The sequence below is a fragment of the Rattus rattus genome, chromosome 6, assembly GCF_011064425.1.
Source record: "Rattus rattus isolate New Zealand chromosome 6, Rrattus_CSIRO_v1, whole genome shotgun sequence".
Lineage (NCBI taxonomy): Eukaryota > Metazoa > Chordata > Mammalia > Rodentia > Muridae > Rattus > Rattus rattus.
The window spans coordinates 136,370,751-136,392,608 of NC_046159.1; the positions used below are offsets into that span (position 1 = coordinate 136,370,751).

At 44.8% G+C, this 21,858-nt stretch overlaps 1 protein-coding gene across 1 annotated transcript; it reads right to left on the minus strand.

Annotated features, from left to right (window-relative positions):
* Nucleotides 1-474: 474 nt before the first annotated feature.
* On the minus strand, nt 475-18,633 carry LOC116904123 (lanosterol 14-alpha demethylase). The gene is made up of 10 exons (XM_032907008.1): nt 18,038-18,633; nt 16,382-16,480; nt 14,220-14,396; nt 13,155-13,281; nt 11,975-12,149; nt 9,878-9,997; nt 9,333-9,528; nt 5,558-5,653; nt 4,043-4,211; nt 475-2,087 (listed from the first exon to the last, which is right to left on the minus strand). Exons 1-10 carry the CDS (start codon nt 18,209-18,211, stop codon nt 1,909-1,911), a joined length of 1,512 nt encoding a protein of 503 aa, XP_032762899.1. The 5' UTR covers nt 18,212-18,633; the 3' UTR covers nt 475-1,908.
* Between the last annotated feature and the right edge of the window lie 3,225 nt (nt 18,634-21,858).

Genomic DNA, 21,858 nt, shown 5'->3' on the forward strand with positions numbered 1-21,858 from the left:
CCCTTTTACTTCTCAGCACTGAACATATGTTCAAGTCTAAAACTGGTCAGTAAACAGCCTTACTCAAGCCACGACTCTGCCAGGAATCTACCAGTCATCCGATCAAAGTCTAGAACCCTTCTCAGAATAATAAAGACAAAATACCTGCTCTGGCAAAGGAATCTGTTACATAGAAACAATCTTCAAACTGTAATCAAGGCTATAATCTAACACATCAAATGTAACATCTATGGCCTAAAAGTCTAGTAACCACACAGTAAAAGGAGAGACAAACATACTTTGAGAGGTGAGCAACATTTGTAATTTGTTGTGAAATGGGGCATTGATCACGAGAGTGACTTACCTAAATAACTAAAGGTAATACTGAAGGGAGCCGATTTCAGGCAAATAGGATCTAAGTTTCTGAATTCCCAGACCTCTTGAGCTGTACTTACTGAAGCACAGCTTCAAATCCATGAATACAGACCAGCAAAACTTTTCTCATAGAGAATTTTAATCCGAAACCTTTAGCAGCAGAGATTTGGGCCTTCATTTGAAGAGTCTTCAAAAGCCTCTTACAGCTGTAACAGTTAGGGTTTCTATTGCTACAAAACACCATGACCAAAAAGCACGTTGGGAGGGTGGGGGTGGGTTATTGGGCTTACACTTCCGTACTACTGTTCATTATCAAAGAAAGTCAGGACGGGAACTCGAGCGGGTCAGGAACCTAAGGCAGGAGCTGATGCAGAGGCCATGAAGGACGCTGCTTACTGTCTTGCTCCTGGTGTCTTAGCCTGCTTTCTTAGGACCCAAGATGACCAGCCTAGGGGTGGAACCACCCACAGTGGGCTGGGCCCTCTCTCACTGATCACTAAGCATCCTTACAGCATTTCCTCAACTGAGGTTCCCTTTTCTCTGATGACCCTAGCGTGTGTCAAGTTGTCACCTAAGACCAGCCAGTACACATACTTTAGAGAAAAAAGGTTTTATTTTGGGGAGGGTGTAAGTCTTGCTATGTAGCCTAGGTTGGCCTCAAAATCTGAATCCTCCTGCCTCAGCCCGAGCACTAGTATTACAGGTGTGCAGCACCACACCCAGCAACAGAGTTCTCTTGATTCCTAATACAAATTATGGGCAGGTCAGAATTAGGCCCATGGTTACAATCTGTTAGGTTGGCTCCTGAGCACAGCCTCCACAGAACACGGGCAAGGATACCATGTCCCATTCCTCAATCTCAAGGCCAGAATTCACTAAGCTCAAAATCATACACTTTTAAAAGCATGGTACTTGTTTTTTTTAAAAAATTAAAATTAAAAATTCCACAAGGATTTGATTTTAGATTTTTCTGGAACCAGCAACATAAGTACTCTTTAGTATTTATTATTTTTAGGAAATAAGGTTATCAAGGTAAGGTCCAAGATCGCTGCCATCTTGCTGGAGTGGTGCTCTCAGTTAACACTGCAAAGGGCACGTCACACCATCTAAAGCTTCGCAGAGAACTTATCCTTCACCCTCTCACATCCTTACGCACAGAAGTGGCCCAACCACACAAATGACCCATTGCCTCTGTAGCATCTGACTTAAAACTTCCCAGTCTAGTTCCAAGCCGGAATCTCCCTATGGCAATGTGTGCTTCTGAAGTTAGTTACCTGGATGCTATATTCTGTATTATCTCTGAATACCGAGGATCCCCTAAACAATTTCTAACATAAACTTGGCTTCCCTGAAATCCTATCAGAACTATTATAACTGTTTCAAATGCCATTAGGTCTGACAAAAATCACCGAGTTAATAAAACATTAAAATCAAACTGGCTCTCAGAACCACACACTTAAAAAACAGCACAGTCTGAAAGCTGTGTCAAAGCTTCATTCTCTGCCAAGCTGCAGCTTGCAGTCCCGTCTCCACACTGGCTCCTTCTTCCTTTCTTCATTTTGATCTTCGTTTGTAACGGATTACTGGGTTTTCTGGGGTATGAATCATTGTTGTATAATTCACACTGGGAAAATATCCATTGATGAGGTCAAATTCATATAAACGAAGCATAGTGGACCAAATTGTCTTAATTTGAACATAGGCAAAATTTTCTCCAATACAACGATGGCGCCCTGTTTAAAAAGAAAAATTTTCATCAGAGTAAGTTTTAAAATCGTCACTACTTTTCAGCCTGGAGTGGTTCTCGTCTTAGATGGAGGAAATGTGTAACAGTATAAAAGGAGACACTCTGCACATACAGTGAGAATGAAAATCATTCTGAAGTCCAGGTATTTCCAGTGTCAGAGGATAACATGGGTGACTAGAATGCTCTCTTTAGAAGGTTCAAATCGTAAGATATTATTCTAGCTTGGGAATGTGTGAGATATAGGTCCCAAGAGCACTCTCATCATCATGAACCCATCAGTCAAAATTCTAGAAGCCCATTAGCGATAGTGGAATGGGATTCAATAAACCCCAAATAACACTTACACTAAAATCAAAATCTACAAACGCAGAAGCTGACAAAATCTAAGATGCACAGGGAAGCAAGGCCAGAGCAACCTTAAGCATGAATTATACTGAAGGATTTAAATTGGATTCAAACTTGATTAACTTGATTACATGACTAAAGAACCAGGAACCAACAAATAGATCAAAGAGATAGAACACAGAGCCCAGAAGCTATCTGATAGCTATCTGGGTAATAAAACAAAAACGCAACAGTCCAATGACTATCTGGTTCTCAGCAAAGGTACCTAGAGGAGGAAGGTGCTGGGATAACGACATTCAAATGTAGGAGAATCTGAAAACCACAAAGTTCATCTCTCTCATAATCAAGAATTCAAAAGAAGCCCAGCTTGCTAGTGTTAAAGTCACTAATATTTAGTAAAGAACAGGAAGCCATATGACACGAGGGTAGGCAAAGGAGCATCGGCTGAACCCAGTGTGGTGGGTGGTGCATGCCTTCAATGTCCGCTCTCCGGAAGCAGAGGCAGGCTGATCCCCATAAATCAGAAGCCAGCATGGGTTGCTTACTGAGCTCCAAGCCATCTAATATTACACAGTGAGACCCTGTCTCAAAACAAAAAAGCGAATGAAGGAGAGAGGAAAAAGAAAAGACTGGGGCATTTTGTTGCATTTCTTGATTAAAAAACAAAACTGAACATGGCCTATCACTATGCTTGAATAGCCAGCCCATTGAGCATTTATTTGTGGGAGACACATTTACAGGAGCCATTTACATTGGTCCATATTCAAGAGAAGTCTGGCCTAAAGAAAAAAACGTTAGAGTTAACAGTTACAAACTAGTACCTGACTGAATCAAAAGAACTAATAAATTCTGATGACTTACAACATGTAAAGTAAGAATTATTTATACATAGATAAGTAACAAGGGGAGACAGAGCAGTGGCTGAAGTGAGAAGCAGCCATAAGTCAAGGACTGCCAGGAACTTCAACAACTAGGGAAAGGCAAGAAGTCTGGACCTTGAGAAAGAGCATGGCCCTCCCTATACCTTGGTTTCGGACAAGCAAGGTAAGGCTTGTCTTAGGCACCCAGCTTATGGTGGCTACGGGACCTCGAAAGTACTCCCTTGGGGATGGAGATGAAGAAAAGGCAACATTGATCAGGACCATTTCTGATTGATACTCAAAGCTGTCCAGAAACGGAAAGAGCTGCTGTGTAAGACACAGGCAGCAGTTACCGGTTCAGCTGTGACTACTCCTCTGGTTGTCACAGAATCTTGCCTGCTGAGCTAGGCCCTTCTATATCCACCTACAATCCTTTGTGTGTTCTAAGCGTATTAAACCGTGATAGAAAGTTCAAGGCCTTCCTGTGTTTACAGCTAATAAAATGGTGTGGGTGTTGAGCGATGGAGCATTATACAAAAATTTACCCTGATTCTTAGGAAATATTCTTTTCCATTGCACAAAGATTGAATTCCCAAAAAATGTGCAAGCACGTTCCTTAGAGAAGGACAAAGATTCTCTCTTCTCTTACGTTCTCTCCTGTATAACTGAACTCCAGGGCGGTTTACTGAAGGACAGAGGCAAACACTTCAACGTAAAATGTAACCAGCCATCTCACCGGCTCCAAACGGCACATAGGCAAACTTCTCTCCCGACGCTGGGTTGTCCTGTAGGTAGCGGTCAGGATTGAAGTCCAAGCGTTCTACCCAGGAGTCTTTCAGTCTTTGATTGACAGTTGGAGAAACACACACCTGATGTCCTGGAGGAATGGTGTACCCAGCCACAGTCTGCAAATAAGAGAGGAGACATTTCATTACAGAATCCGTCACGGTGTTACCAAAGAAGAAGCCACCAGTGTCGGTGTGAACTATACATAGGTTTCAAAACTGTCTTGATGGGGGGTTGGGGATTTAGCTCAGTGGTAGAGTGCTTGCCTAGCAAGCACAAGGCCCTGGGTTCGGGCCCCAGCTCCGGAAAAAAAAAACTGTCTTGATGGTAAACCAAATAAAATTGTCTTTACAAGGGATTTACAAGAGGGCCAACTGTGCACTAGAAGGCTATACATAAACCCTGCTCAGGGCAAACTAAAATTAAACCTTTCATAATCTGACTTATAATACATATATATAAGTATATATAATTCATGTACTTTTTATTGACTACCACATTGTGTTTAAAGCCAGGAAATAAACCTCTAATTTTTTTTTTAACAAAGAAGCGAAGATTTTGAAGCCACTTTGTACAAACCCGCGCAGGCCAGGTTGTACATGCTCCTCTCTCACACACACTATGGGGGAGACTTCAAGAAGACAAGTGGGCAGGCACTTTGCGTGGAAGCAATGCTTGGGGGTGATGCCATTAATGTAGGAGATGAGGGGCTTTGTGTATCTTTTTCTTACTCACTTTACATCCCACTCACTGCACCCTTCCTGGTCCCCTTCCACAATCTTTCCCCAATTTCTCTCCTTCTCCTCTGAGTGGGTGGGCCCCCCTGGATATATATCCCTCCACCCTAGCACTTCAAATCTCTTACAGGCTAGGTGCAGCCTTTCCCTGAGGCTCAGCTCGAAGAACAAATGCCACGTAGAGGCAACAGCTATTGGGAGAGCCCCTGTCCCAGGCTTTCAGGGCCCACATAAAGACCAAGCTGACATCTGCTGCCATGTGCGGGGAGGCCTAGGTCCAGCCCATGTATGTATGCTCTTTGGTTGGTGGTTCAGTCTCTGAGAGCCCCAAGGGTCCAGGTTAGTTGACTCCATTGGTCTTCCTATTAACGACTCTGTTATGCTTGTGGAGAAGCCAACCATGGCTGTCCTCTGAGAGGCTCCACCCAGCAGCGGACTCAGACAGATGCAGACACCCACAGCCAAACAGTGGGTGGAGCTTGGGACTCTTATGGAAGAATAGGAGGAAGGATTGCAGGCCCTGAAGGGGGTAGGAACCTCTAACTTTTAAACACTACAGTTGTTAAATGAAAATGGAAGACATAATTAGCATTAGATTTTCATGTCTAATATCTATAATTCTATAATAATTGTATATATTTACAATGACGATGGTTTTTACTTTTATAACTTAAAACATTCTCTCTAAAACTGGGCCCCAGAAGGGGAAATCTTGCCTAGAGACTCACCTGAGGGGTCTTGGCCATTCTCATCATGGTCATTATAGGGGGCCTCAGTCTTAGTGTTTCTTTTATGCATCTATCAAGTAAATTCAGATCCTTCAACTAAAACCAAAAAAAGAAAAAGAAAAAAAAATAAAGATTATTTCTGGTTTTGACCCCCAACAAATACTCATCAGACCTCAACAGTAGGAGGCAGCCTAGGCTGCACTGAGACATTGTGTCAGAACAACAACAATAACAAAAAGAAAAATATTCGCCAGAAGAGTGTTTAACATACACTTAGGAGATCATACAGAATACTTAAAGAGCAAGCACCTGGGAAATAAAAATGAGATGTCTACAGGAGACTCTGAAGGGTCCTAACAAAGCCTCAGGCATGTGCAGGAAAGCTACAACATGCAACGCAAGATATAACAAGACCCAATCTCTCCCTGTGACTGACCAACACACAGGAGAAAAAGGCTATGGCAGGGTGGTAGCCGCCTGAAGGACTGCTGGTAACATGCCCTGAACATGCAGAGCTCCTCAGCGAAGGCTAAGAGTTGAAGGAAGTTTAAGAAACCTCTATTGATATGCATGGCCGCATCTCTAACCCAAGAGGTAGGCAGATCTCCATGAGTTCAAAGCCCTACTGGTCTATACGGTGAGTTCTAGGTCAGCCAGAGCAGCATACTGAGACGGTGTCTTAAAACCAGACAAACGACTTAAGATGTCTCGAGTTCAGTGATTACAGGAGAATGTGGACTCCATACAATCCTGCTTATGAAAGCCTCTGAACATAAAGTGGCACACACATGCGCGAACACCTGAACATACAAAGTAGCACACACATGCGCAAGCACCTGCAGCCGCAACAAAGCCCAGGGGCGACAGATCTCGTTTCCAGTTGCCACTGCTTTCCAACGAAGCAAGTTCAACAAAAATACTAGAAAATTTACAGAAAGGAAAATAAATACAGCTCGAACATGGAGCAAAGGAGGCTTAATGGAACTTTCCCTGAATTGGACCTTTTTTTTTTTTAAGCTAAAGCAACTGGTTCCTCACAGGGCATTTACATTTAGTAATAAAAGGAGAGAACCGAAGTCGACAGTGGCACAGCGGTCAGAGGCCCTTGACCGTGCAGGACATGACCATTTTCCTTGCAGGCCACCTTCCCGTCAACCTTCTTCCTCTCCTACAATCTCAGCAGCTATCCAGTGACCTCAGGGGCCAGACACGCAGCTCTAGGGTTTGTAAAGCGGACATAATGGAACCTACAGAAGGGAACGGATGGCCATGATCTCGCCCTCCCCTGAGGACAGATGCTGAACTTTGAACTTACTAGGTCAACTTAAACAGTGTAAAGGCCTTCAAAGAACAAAAAGAAAACGAGGCCTAAAGAATTAAAGGATGAAACAATACACAGTGCCTAACCAGACAGAGAATAGATTACTAAAAATACAGAAATCCTGGCACCGGAAGATATGAATATAGCTTTCGCTGGAGAAAATCAATAGCAGACTTGAATTGATGTGAGAATCAATGAGAAAAGAATACGTAAGGGCTGGCAGGATGGCTCAGCAGGAAATGGCACTTGCTGCCAAGCTTGGTGACCTGCGTTCAATCCCCAGGACCCACATGGTGGAGAGAACCACCTTCTCCATGCTGTCTAATTATTACCTGTGTACCATGGCATATGCATGCACATGCTGCACACAACATATAAAAAACAAAGCATAAGAAATCCTTAACAAAAAAGTATTAAGTAAAGCAATCTATTAATCAATCAATCAATCAATCAATCAATCAAAGTGTTGGAAGAAATTCAAAGGGCAAAGGGAGAGAAAGGCGACACCCTGATGCCCTGGTCAGGGTGTATGGCTGAAGAATGTCAATACTCCAAACCCATCTGCACACAGCGCCATCAGTCACATTTCAGCAGCAGAAAGGGACAAGCTGGCCCCAAAATGTTTATGAAAATTGAAGAAATACTTAAAACAGCCTTAAAAAGAGCCACAATCTGACATTCAAAACTTATTGTGGGCTGGAGAGATAGCTCAGTGGTTAAGAGCACCGACTGCTCTTCCAGAGGTCCTGAGTTCAATTCCCAGCAACCACATGGTGGCTCACAACCATCTGTAATGGGATCTGGTGCCCTCTTCTGGTGTGCATGAAGACAGCTACAGTGTACTTATATATAATAAATGAATAAATCTTTAAAAACAACTTATTGGACCAATGGCCAATGGATGTCTGAGAAGACCATTCAGTGAGAAAACTATTCTTAATGGTCTTTTCAACAGTACTGGGGTAAATGGATCTCTACATGCAAGACAGGTACAGTGGTCCCTCACCTCGAATTACATTCAAAATTAATTCAAAGCAGATCAAACACCCAAAAGGAAACTAAGAAGAGAGGGGTAAGTCTTCCCTGCTTTTGAGCACACACACGAGTAAAAGGCATTCTGCACTATGAAGGGGCAGGACTAGAAGACACTCCTCTAAGAGGACATCCTGAGACGCTCAGCCACCAGGGAGCTGCCACGCCTGCTCAAAGGACCCCTTCACATGCACTACAGCCAGAGGAGATAACAAGCAGGCAGACCTCAGAGCGCAGCCTATCCTGTGGGTGAGGGGAAGAGGGAGCGAACGTTTAGCAGTTTGATACTCCAGCCATGAAAGCTGCCGGATGAAGCGGCAATCCCACTCCCAGGTACGTAATCCACAACACTGAAAACAATGCCACAAAATCGGGACAAATATCTAGAGTGGGATCTTTATAAGATCCAAAACATGGAGTTAATTCAAATGCAAGGACAAATGGGAAGAATGAATGGGCAATATGTAGTATGTCCACGCTGTAGAATGTTATCGGTGACAGATGGAAACGCCCTGACCCATGCTCCAACATGGATGAACCTTAACCTGCTGTTCTGATATGGGTATCATCAAATATATTCCCCAGCCACTAGCACTCAGGGACGCCAAAACAGGGAGCACATGACTTTGAGACCGGCCTGGTCTATCTACTAAGTTCTGTGCCAGCTCAGAGCTACACAGTAAAACTGTCTAAAAAAAAGCTGTCTCCCAAAGTTTCATATGGTGATGGTAAGAAGTAGTGGGACACTTTTCAGAGACTGACAATGGGGGGTCACTAATGGCATGGCCCTCTGAAGGGGCTAAGGTGGGGAGGGAGGTCTGACTTAATTCTTGAGACAATTGGCATATTACCACTCAAAGATGCCACAATGACAGCATAGATACATGTCCTTTATTGCATGTTTATATATGTATGTATGATTAGCAAACAACACTGAGACACACACACACACACACACACACACACACACACAGTTATCCCAGGGATATAAGGATATCTGAATGTAACGTACCATTTTAATAAAATACCAAAACAAAGTATAATGGGAAAAGGCTAAGACCAGGTTATGCTTTAGAAGTAGTAGCCTGGCTATACAGCAGGAGTCCTCTCTCACTCTCTGCCCAGCAAGCTGTGTGGAGCGTACAGGAATCTACCACTCGAGGACACAGGACTCAGAGTGACATGTTACAGAGGCTCCGGCACCTCACATAACACAGCACTCAGGAGATACTCTGCGTGTACTTACAGGCAAGCCCCAAAACAACAAGGGCCATGGGCTGTAAGGCCTCAGTCCAAACCACCTGACCAAGCAGAGAAGCCGAAGCCTTTGGCTGTTCCTTTAACCTAAGCTTGTAGAAAATTCCCACAAACCCAGTGGAAGCTAGAGTAACACAAGCCTCACATTGTGCCCGAGCAACAAACCTGCTCATAAGTTAAGGGAGGCAGATCTTCGCCGCACACCGTTTTCTGTTCTAAGTAGCATTTGTCCTGAAGTGGTTTATCTCTGGCCAGGAAGAAGCCCATCCAGGCACTGGTGGTGGAGGATGTGTGCTGTCCGGCCAGCAGCAGTCCGATGAGCATCCCTGCGATCTCGTCGTCCGTCAGAGGATGCCCATCCCTGGGGATGAACCACACGCTTAATATCTGGGTAGACATAGTTAATATGGATACAGTTTCCAGACGTAATTGTCGCTTCTCTTAAACAATACCAATCAGTGCCCGGCTCTCCTCCCAAGAGACACACCAGCCAGGGGAAATCCTAACTGATTACAACAGACTCCCTTTCAGTTTATTTGCGAACAATTCCCTATGCCAGCCGCTGACGTCACAGCAGAGCATCAGGACCCAGTGCTTTAGGCTGCAACAATTTACGAGTACCAATTTATTGTACTTCATGTTTTAACTGGAAACGTCAGCGATCTTTTAATGTGCGATGTCAGCTTAGCATGCGATCTGACGGTTCTTACTTGTATGTAGAATCCAGTAAAGTTTGAAGAATGTCCTCGGCTGGTTCTTTTGACAGCCTACGTTTCTGGATGGCCTTGTAGAAAATATTCTTGATCTCTCGATGGGCTCTGTCCCTGCGCCTAGAATTCCAAACCAGAGAAGTCTCAATAGGGTAGCATTTTATAGGCTCATGTTCAAAACCAACACCAACAGAAAACAGCAGTAACCTCAATGAGGTGACGAAAACTCACAACCAGGAGAGAAGTCATGACCTCAGACAATCCTTAGGGCGGGGGTAGCGTCCTGTCACACACAGCTCACACTGTTAACACAACAACTATCTACTAAGCATGACACTCCCCTACAAGCATGTTCTATCTAGTTCAACAGAATACGCGTCTAAGTTAGCCTAAGATTCCAGCTGCTTCCTCACAGCTCATGAGTTGCTCTGGCTCTGTCTCTGGACCGTTCTCCTTCTCTCTCACTTCCTGCAACTGCACAGGCTTGGCAGAGAGAAAATTCCTGGAGGGTCAAAACACAGGCTCCAGCTCCCACAACTTTTACTTTGATCAGGGTACTCACTACTTATAAGAACTTTGAGCGGCCCTTTACCTTCCATTCATAAGCAGCTTCGCACGATCCGCACAGAGAGCGAGCAACCTTGAGGCTGAGAAGATGGCTCGGTAGTTCAGAACTCACACTGCTCTTACAGGGAGTGAGAGCTGGATTTCCAGAGCCCACATCTGGCAGCTCAAACAGCCCCAGGAGTGATGCCTCTGCAAACACTTACACATGAGTACTTACACACACACATACACACACACACACACACACACACACACACACACACACACACATACACGTAGATAGACAAGAGACTTAAAAATCAAATTAAGCTTTATTTAAAAAAAAGAATATTCACTTCTAAAAGCCTATTCTATAATCACACTACTAAAAACTGACCTACTTCATTTACAACTACCACCGAAAACACGAGAGACAATATACACAGAAAGGGGGGCTGTTCCAAGAGTCACAGTGTAAGCAGAAGATAGGGAGGAGAAGGCAAGGCCTGCTGAAGCGAGTGGATAGTCGGGGTACAGCTCAGTGGTAGAACACGTGTTTTGTGTGCCCAATGCCCTGGCAACAGAAAATAAAAAGTACACGGGATAACTTCAGCAAATCAGTTGGTCTGAGTAAAACAGGCAAAGACTGACGTACAGCAGCAAGCTCCAGAATTCTGAGGTAAACCAGGGAGCAGAGAAGGCAGAAGATGGACGGATGTACGTGAATGGAAACCTAACCGCGAGGAGCAGTGCGGGGGAAGCCCGCACAATCCACATGGCAGCATTTGTTTTTTAGACTTCCTCTGTGGGCTTGCCCCGTCCCTGTCATAGCTTTTATTTGGCAGCTCAACAGAAGGGACACCTAAAGGACAAAGATCAATAGTTTAATCCCCACCTCTCACCTAAACAGACATTCCAGCAAGGGTAGAGACAGCCTGCAGTTACCAGGGCCTGACCTGCACACCAAGGCCTAACGGCTGCAGTTCTTTGCATGAGAGACAGTCCTTGTCCTTATGGGAACTACGGTGCAGTCGGTAAGGAGACAAACTCAAATAAAAGTGAAGATGAAGATGTGTAAGAGAACGGTCACAGCACAGGTACTAAAAAAGCCACAGGGACAAACACGTGCTTTGAAAACCTAAGCACAGATTAGAGCCTTCTCGGGATACCAAGACTGTATGAGGCAGGCAAAATATTACAACACCACTGGAGCCTGACTTATATCTCCTCTGAAAAGTCCCCAGAGTTCCAAGCGTCACACATTTGCTGAAACTACCTGCGGCTGTCAAAACCACGCCCCTTCTAGAGCACCGGGCAAACCAGCTGCTGCGAAATGGCCTCACCTCCCACACCTGGGATTAAAACGAAAACGTTCCAGTATTTCCTTCTCACTCAGAGCACAAACTACCTTATCGATATAATTAACCTTATTTTAAAAGAGCTCACTAAGGCCTGAATACTTGTAAAACGGAAGCTCCTGGTGTGTCCAAATTAGGAAGCACGCAAACGGTACAGTGACGACTGTGCAGTGTGGTCCTTATGTAGACATACCTGAAACTCGGCAGAGGCAGCCAGCCTGGCAACAGCCAGGCGGCGTGGCTAAAGCCTCCATCCAGGTCTGCGTACAGCTGAGCCACCTTCTCGTTGAGCTGACTTCTAATTTCCTTTCCGTGTAAGCAATGGCTAGCTGTTAAAATTATGAGCTCAGACAGCGCTTCAAACACATCTAAGGGGAAGAGAAGATCAGTCTCAATATGATCTCCAAAAAGCCTTTAAATTTTTTTTTCTTGACCCTATAAGAAAATTGTGATGAGAAATTGGGAATATAGCAGGGCTCCAAAACCAGAGGCATAAACACAGCGGTCTTGTCTGTGTGGGTTACAAGCACCATTATCAACCCAGCACTGGAGACAAGCACTGGGTGGGCCCACTGGACGGTACTTAAAGTGGCAAGGAGCATGTGATGCTGATCTTCAGCTCTACTGTCCCCTCTGGCTTCCCACTTGGAAAGCTCTTGGTGCTCTTAACACGCCTCACGCTTGACTTTCAGAGTTCTGTCTCAAGACTTTTGGTTTGACATGGGTTGTGCCACGTAGCACAGGCCGTGCTCCAACTTGTCATCCTTCTGCCTCCGTTTCCCAAGGGTTAGAATTCCATGTGCCACAATGGTTTGCCATTCTGGGTGAAATCGCACCTGTAACCCCAGAGTTCGGGGTGCAGGCGCAGGAAGACCCCTGACTATACAGTAAGGCCCTTTACACGTAAGTTAATCAACAGGCATTCTCCTGTATATATCAGCTTCTTCTGTGACCAGAAAACATCACATCAGCTTCAGGTATTCTAAAAATAAAGTGTCTACCCCTTTTACGGGAGCTGATGGTCAGTCTCGGAAGGTCCTACTGGCCTAGAAGCAGATATTGCTTCTGACATGGGTGTGCCAATTGGCTCTCTGCAGACAGCGCTTAGAAGTGCTCTCTAGGGTTGGGGATTTAGCTCAGGGGTAGAGCACTTGCCTAGCAAAAGCAAGGACCTGGGTTCGGTCCCCAGCTCCGAAAAAAAAAAAAAAAAAAGAAAAAAAAAAAAAAAGTGCTCTCTAAAGGCTGGGTTTGCCTTAACAACTGCACAGGACCCAGCAGCTCCTTCCCGGTGGATGCCGCAGTTCAGCGCATACTGTACTTCGTTCTGTACCCAGAGAAGAACGAGCCGGACGAACGTAATGCATTTTGCTTACTTCTTTCTCCGCTTTCTCCCCAACTTTTAAAGTACTCCTTCGCTTCTTTCTCAATGATAGAAACATACTGCTTGAAGTGGGCTATGTTAAGGCCGCTTTTTAGTATTTTCTTCTGTTCCAGGAAAACCTCAAAAGAAAAAGAAATTAAGAGTATACAACATTAAAAGGCACATTTACTTTATTCTGAGATCCATCGTGTTTTCCTAACTACCTAACAGAGGAAACGACGTTCTTAAATTTGAAAATAAAAACAGTAACAGGATTTTTAGGAACCAACCATAATATAAGGCATCTGTGCCATGTATTTGAAAGAACACATTTTAAGAAGGGTCCTCCGCTTGGGTTCTAAAGAGTAAGTCAGGAATTCCACCTCTCACCTTCTAGTACCCCACCACTCTTTACCCAGAGACCCGCCTTCCTCTCCTGTTACCCTCCAACCCTCCGACCCAAACAGTCAACACACGCTTCCCAAAGCCCACTATCCTCCACTATCATTTTATCCTCCTCCGTCTACGTTCTCATTCTGTCTCTAAATACCATTCCTTGCTGGCACTACGTCTAGAACAGCCTGGTTAAAAACTTGTCTGTTAAAGTAACTAGCAGCCCTTTGAGACGTTGACATTTTAGGTCTACTAAAACATGTTTAAGTAATGGAGATGAACCTGAGCAAAAATTTTTGATAACTATTGCTTTTGAATGGAAAGGGAGACATATTCATCTCCCCGACTAACCAGAAACATTACTACTGACCCTTAACAGCCATACTCGCGTGGGCTGTGCCTATTACGGCCCTCACCGGAGCTCAGCAGGCACCCAAGTCTGTTATCTAATCTATGTTCTATTCATAACCCTTGAATAAGACATGAATAAGCCTGGCCAACCAGCATAAAACAAACACCCGTCCTTTAAACAGCTACCCATGGTTTCTTTGTAAGTGTCACTAATTGTCCAATTTCTTAAGCTAGGGAATAAATTAGTTCTTCATTATCCATGAGTAGCATCACACTACTAGCTCTAACTACTGCAGTTCAGATGTCTTTTATCCAGGACAGAAGCGCCACCTACTGCATTTGGCACATCGTATGCAACTCCCTTCCCAAACACGGGCGTTGTCAGCCGACCATAGACCTCTTCCGCATTCAGGTCTTCGTTCTTACTGTTGAAGAGCAGGGCGGCTGCGTCGCTCCCCAAAAGGTAAGTGAAGGTCTTGCCCACCATGGTAAAGCTAAACACAGGTCCGTACTAAAGAGAAAAGACCGTGTTACAGAGACATCTCTCACATCACGGAATAACACTTTGCTGAAAAGTTGCAGGTATGCATCAGCTTTGAAGCAACCGTTTTCGTCTGGCCATACTCCCCCTCCTGTCTTCACCACAAAAGCAGTACACATACGACGACTTCTCCTTTTTCCAACTGCTTATCCTGAAAATATTTTCTACCATGCAAATCACAGTAGCGCTCTTGATGGATCCTGTCATTAAATGTCACTGTTAGCTTCAGTCCACTGCTCTCAGTAGTAGATATATGTTTTTAGGTATTGTTTTGTTCTATACTGGCTGTATAGAATTCTTTAATCAACCTTTATAAGAATATGCTTTTTTTCCCCGTTCGTTAAAAACTAATTTAAGGCTGGAGAGATGGCTCAGAGGTTAAGAGTCTGCTTGTCCAGAGGTCCAGAGTTCAATTCCCAGCAACCACATGGTTGGTGGCTCACAACCATCTGTAGTGGGAAGTGGTACTCTCTTCTGGACTGCAGGCATGCATGCAGGTAGAACGCTAAATAAATCTAACAAAACAAAACAAAACAAAAAACTAATTTAATGGGGCTAGTGGATGGCCTGGTAGGTAAAATCACTTGCCATCAAGGGTCGTGATCTGAAGTATTTGCACATGAATCAGGAAAGGTGAGGCATAACAACTAGTGTATGCGACTGGGGAGCTGGCTCCCTGTACCGTTCTCACAGAGGATCTGAGTTCGGTTCCCAGAGCCCACACTGGTCAGCTCACACCTGGCTGCAGCTTTATCTCTAGGGGACCCAATGCCCTCTCTGGCCTTGACAAGCAACTGCATATGGGTGCACATACTATCAGAGACACAAAGGCTTACAGATTTAAAACTACATATTAAAAAAAAAAGGGTCAAGAGCAGACTTAGGAGGCAGGAGGTGCACACAGGACCCAACAACCTCTAGATGAGGAGCTGAAGACAGACCATGGCTGATAAAGGATGGGCAGTCAGTTTCTTTAAGGATGTGGTCCCAGGTGGGTTGACCATGCGTACATAGACACCATCTAATGGCCATGCATATAGACACCATCTAATGACGGTGCATATATAGACAGCATCTAATGACCATGCATATATAAACACCATCTAATGGCCATGCATATATAGACACCATCTAATGGCCATGCATATACAGACACCATCTAATCACTGTGCATATATAGACACCATCTAAAGATCATGCATATATAGACACCATCTAATGGCCATGCATATATAAATACCATCTAATGGCCATGCATATATAGACACCATCTAATGGATAGCCCCACACCCATGCATATAAAGGCGACACTGATTGGACTCAGTGTGCTGTTGGTAGAAAATGGTACAAAGTTGAGAGGGAGACACTGGGGAAGGACCAAGGAGAAACTGGAAGAGGGAAGTGGGTGGTGACTGCGACTGAAATATACCGTGTACATTACAAAATTCTCCAGGAACATTTTAAACGATATTAATACAAAAAATGGAGTTCAGCTAAATAGTATTGAGAAGCAAAAAATTTCTTCCAAAGCCAGCCCTTGGAAGAAATGGCTGACCTGATGCCAGAGAGCTGTTTTTACAGGGAAGAAACAAAGGCTCGAGCACCCACACCATCCGAGTAGGGACTGAAATCCCACCGGATGGGCAGAACCAGAGACGCAAGACACAACATTCCAAAGATACATGATTAAGAAAAGTGGATGTCAACTTTTGACTATAACGAGTGAGAATAAAATGTAAGACTGTTTTTAAAAAAGTAATTGTTCTAACTGCAGGTTTCCCAGGTCAGAGACATCCCAGGACAGACACTCTGGGAAGCTGAGTCAACAAGGTCTTTTCATTTTGTTTTCAATACTGCCAGCAAGCAGGGAGGATACAATCTTTATAAATGGCCTATTTAAAGAAAAGCACTCCTCTACGCTAGATTCTCTGCCTCTGGTTATTTAGAAGACTTACCTTCTCATATGCATTTTCCAGGAACTCAATTGGACTTTTCCCAAATGCTATCGCATGGCCAAGGAACGGAATTGGAGAGTAAATATATGGCGGACTTTTCTGCAAAAGAAAAACGAAAATGTTAGTTTTCGTTCTATTAAAAGGCAAGCTTCATTTGGTAGCCGCCTTGAGAGCGATGCTTTTTAAAAAAGAATCACAGAGCACATTTAGAGAAGTTATAGCCCAAAAGAACAAACTCAGAATAGAAATGACTAGACATGAAGAAAAGTACTGCAATTTTCAACACTGGGAAACCACTGACAATCCAACAGTGTTGGAGGCTTCAGGCAACTTTTCTAGTCATTAGAGGAGCAAACAAAAAGGAGAGTTGATGACTAGTTCTGTGGCTTCTGCAGTCTACTCCGGTTCCCTTCAATCCCAGAGTCTTGCCTATTATTTTCTGGAACAGAAAAACAGTAACTCACAAAAAAAAAAAAAATGTTTCTTGAATTTACACGGGAAAGCCAGTATGTCATGCTCCTCTGATGCTATACCAGTATTAATGGGAATGAACCCCCTCCCCCCACCCTTCGGCAGGAATTCTGTAGCAGTCTTAAAGGGACTTTGGAAGCCACAAAATGAGACCTGCACGTTGCAAGACTGTGAAGATAAACCTTCAACGATGAAAATGGATGAGGCTCCTCTAATCTTTAGTAATCTTGAAACACCAAAACCACACGGCACTTATCTTCCTAGTTTCAAACACTACCTCCTCAAAGATCCAAGGAAGTTGGGTATGAAATGCACACCCAAGGGGTGAAGGCTGGAAGAAGAGCCAAGGTGAGCCTTGGCAACATAAGCTTTTAAAATATTGTCTCTAATAAAAGAAACAGTAACTGCCTAGCGATGGCTTGGGTTCAAAGATTACTTTTAAAGCAACTTGGTTGGGACCTAAAGCTGGAGACAGTGCAGTTAAGTTTTTACATGCCACTGTCAGTTTCCAAGGGATGTTTTTCAAAGCGACTGAGCGTTGATTACAAGGGTATTCATCAAATATATTTGGGAGGCTTGAAACGACTGGTTTGGTGTAGCGTTAAACTAGAGAAACTGGTATGTTAACAGTACCCCAGAAAGCGCTTACCACACTCTTAAGTCACTTACCTGTCTGCAATCTCCCTGACACTGATATTAATCATCATTATGCCCAATAGCCCACGGTACACTAAACACACAAAGTAGTATCGAGAGTGATGGCCACCGGGGATGCAGCTGTCCCTTAACTTGCCACCAAGGTACTCACAAGGAGCCCAAACACCTCTGACAACCTACAGCAAAAATCAGTACAGTGCTCTGCACTTATAGCTATGAGCAAGGCAATCTAAGTAGGCAAATCCACCCACCGCCAGTCTGCACTTCCATCACTGAAAAGCACAAACGCTGCAAAGCACGATCCTAACCAGAAGTTAAAAGCCGCTGCCACAGCAGAAACTGCAACGGCCAGCACAGCCTCCGAGTTCGGGTTCCAGCGACCGGACCAGAAAGACCATCGCGACAGCCGAAATCAGGACTGGCATCTGCAGCCGCCACCCCAGCTCACCGCGCGCCCGCCACGGCGAGCGCTCCCGAGCCCGTCCGCTTAGCCCGGGTACGGACCGAGGGCCCCTGGGGTGCACTTACCGCTCCAGCGGGCAGCTGGACCATGTGGCCCACTGCGAGGCGGAACAGGTAGACAAGGCTGAGCGTGAAGGCGCAGGCGATGAGCAGCGTGGAAAGCAGGTTGCCTCCTGTCACCTGCTCCATCGCCTGCCCGAGCACCGAGCCGCCTGACTGCAGCAAGCCCAGCAGTACCATCCCGACCGCTGCTTCGATCCGCCCGGTAAGCTGGAGGCCGAGGTCGCTGCCGCTTCTCGGGAAAGATGGAGCTGGAGAAGCTAGTAGGTGGGCGTCGGGAGGCGGCCCCGGCCTCGGGGTGTCGACTGGCCCGGGCCCTTCCCACACCCACAGCCGGCCCGCGCGCCACCAGGACGTCACAGACGGGGCGGGGCTTTCTGTGGTCACGCCTCCAGCTAGGTACTTGGGGGGGGGGGTCCTTGAGCAACAAAGGGACCTGAGGAAGCGGGCTCTACCGTGGCCCTGGGACACGGGGAAGAAAGTGAGGGCTCCAGAAATGACCACGCCTTGAGAGCCGCAGACTAGAAAGGACCGCGTGCCTGACGAGCACGGCCCCAGGGGGCGGGCACAAACGAGCCTGGCGGAGGGATCTCTGGACCAGCGCGGTGGCCGACAGCGGCAGAGGCGAGGGCGCTCTGTGATTGCACCGCGCGCTGCTGAGGTGATCTCGGCCTATGTGGCGTCAGCAGAGCTGGCGGTCCGGGCACCGCCCCCTCTGTGGGGCGCCGGCCTCTGCAGCTATTCAGTGGGGGTGTCGCCTCCCAGCAATCCGTGAGACCTTCCCTCCGTGAGCCGTGTGACGAGAATCAAATCGTGGAGAAAATACAATCCGGCCGATGCAAACTGGAGGGTGAGACCGTTGGTTCAGCGGTACTGCCCAGTTACAATCTGTTTGACATGTTGTTCGTGTAGGGCCATATTGTTACCAAGTGATAGTTGTTTAATGAGATGTTGTACCAAAACAAGTCTTCCAAAATATATACAGGCCATAAAACTGAGGCAGAGGTCTCCAAACCCCTGTTCTGATAGCCTGTTTGCTGGATCTGAAGCAGGGGTTACCCTGATCTCATGTGACTTCAAATAAAGCATTTCTGGTGATAATGCTTCCAAATTAACTCTCCTTCCAGATCTATAACCTGAGGTCCTGACGAGCTACATTTATTTATTCAACCAGTGATAAGAGCTAGGTTTTTGGCTAAGCTTGGAGATGATAGTGCAGTGACTGGTAAAACTGCAAGGACCTCCAGGAACTGTAAGACCGTTCAGCTGCCTTCTAGATAATTCTACCTGGAGAACTCACATTTTATCGTAGCCTGTCAGTAAAGCCCACTACTAAACTCATTGCCTTTTCTCGCGGATGGCTCTGCCACCCACCTGTTGAGGAAGTGCCTAGTAGGAAGTCTACGTAGTGCCTATGTAGGACGGACACCACTCTATACCAGTATTCTGCCTCTTATCAGTCACTAAATCTTGTAACACTCCATTTTTATTGCTACTGCTGTAGGTAAGAGCCTCATTACTTCTGGTAGGAGTAATAACAACATGAACTTGGGTCATTCATTTTTAAGCCTGTTTTCTGTGCTACTTCTTGATTTACTGGAGTGACTTCAGGCTGTTGTTAAACCTGAAAATCACTAGGAGAGAGACCAGTTCCACAATTATCCAATTTAAGAAAGCTTTATTCAATACTGGCCAGGAAGATGGACACTCCAAGTCCATATCTGTAATTCCCAGAGAATGGCCTCAAGCTACTTTGGACTGGTGTCTGTAAAGACCAAACCCACAAAGCTATGGTATTTCCCGCCTGAATCCAGTGGGGACGCGAATACATCCTGACTACTTCCAGCCTTGTACCTCTTTCATGTGTATCATCAAGTACATTCTGTGAAGCTGATATATATATATATACACACACACATACACACACACACACACACACACACACACACACACACACACACATACCTGGAACTCTCTGTACGCCAGTCTGACCTCATATTCAGAGTTCCACCAGCCTCTGCAGCTGGAGTGATGGGTGGGATTAAAGTTGTATGCCATCACACCCAGAATTCTAAAACTTACCTGTTAAGGAAGATTTACTTGAATATTGTGTAAAAGTGTGGCAGTATTTCACATACCATCTTATGCAATCAGATAGTAGTTACATTTTTGCAATCTCAGTTGTTCAGGTATACTGGTGACAACTGCACTAAGGAATGGTCAGTCAAAAAGTGAACTACAGTGTATAATCCCAAACACTGGGAGGCAAAGGCAGGTGGATATTAGTGAGTTTGAGGCTACCCTGGTCTACATGGTGAGTTCAAGAACAGCCGAGTCTACATAGTAATACTCTATGTCAAATACCCTGTCAAAAATGAATTTATATGAATGTATATCACTGTGATTGGTAATTATCTGTAGCTAGCTTTATAACCACAACCTGAACTACCATGACAACCCAAGTTAACGAGACTTAACAAAACTGCTATGAATTACCAATTACCACTTGGTCCGAAGAGCCAAGATCTCAATATTTTTGTATGTACTGACAAAGTTTCAATACACATAACAATACTCACACACAAAGGCCAACTCAGAGTTGGAAAACAAAAAAAATATGTAAAGCAAGCCCATCTAAAAGTCTTTATACGATTTACATCACTAGCACTGGCTATAATGTAAAGAAATCACAGCGAGTTGTCAAAAATAATGGTAATCATCAAAAAAAAAAAAAAAAAAAAACCAACCAACCAAGCAAACAAACAAAAATAAACCCTGCTGGCTGCAGCATTTCATAACTAAGGATACTGCAACAGGAAGGTTACCAGGAGGTTGCGGCCAGTCTGGTTTATGAAGAGAGTCTAGACCAGCCTGTTTGAGAAAGTAAGATTGTATCTCACACAAAGAGATAATCTGAAAAATCAGACTGTATCAGAAGGATTAGAAGGAGAGACAATTTCAAACAAACATTTACAATTTCTTAACTTGAAATTTTTTCTGAGGATTTTTTTTCCATTATGCCCAACTGCCAAAATTTCATCAGTTGCCACTTTTTGAGAGAGAAACAAGGTTTTCTTAGAAGAAACGCATGTTGAGTGCAGGAATCTCATGATAGCCAGATCTATGAAGGAGTGGGTGGACTAAGGGTATGACCCTCCTATGAAGACAAAACCAAAACCCACATATCATCAGCCATAATGCAAGCTACTCACACAGAAATTACATTTTCAGAATTGTAGTTCTTGACATTTGTTGTCTCTAAATATCCCCCCCTCGCACCCTTCGGAGTCGCATGAACTGGACCCGGGCAGCTTAGTAGAAAGGTCAGAAGACATCTTCATGCTTGCTTGTGTCTGAATTACTCAAAGAGCTCACAAAAAAGCATGTGATGCACATTTACATGTTTCTTTCAAAGTGCTGGAAACAAAGAGGCCTGTTGAATGGATGAACTTCAAAGACCTGGGAAGCACTCATGAAAACAGGGCTGCAGTAACATGAGTCAGAGCGGAAGTGAAGTGGGGTCAAATGTTGTCTTTCAAACATGGCAGTACTGTTTCACTCTTGACCTCACACTTGTTGAGATTACTGGTGCAAGACCTGTGCAAGATTGAGTCTGCCAAGATCCTGACAGGTGGGAAAGAAGGGACTCTCTACTGACCCTTTACTCTAGACAGATAATAGTAGTTGGAGATAGAAAGGGTCAAAAGTGTCCCTTTCCTGGAGGTTCCTCAGAAAATTGGACATTGAACTGCCTGAGGATCCAGCTATACCTCTCCTGGGCATATACCCAAAAGATGCCCCAACATATAAAAAAGACACGTGCTCCA

Excerpts from the sequence above, each read along its gene's own strand:
- LOC116904123 (XM_032907008.1), bottom strand. The coding sequence starts at position 18,211 with ATGGTACTGCTGGGCTTGCTGCAGTCAGGCGGCTCGGTGCTCGGGCAG. Across the intron at positions 14,397-16,381 it reads TGGAAAATGCATATGAGAAG|TACGGACCTGTGTTTAGCTT; the intron begins GTAAGTCTTCTA and ends TTTTCTCTTTAG. Across the intron at positions 2,088-4,042 it reads CTATGTGCCGTTTGGAGCCG|GGCGCCATCGTTGTATTGGA; the intron begins GTGAGATGGCTG and ends CTTTTTAAACAG.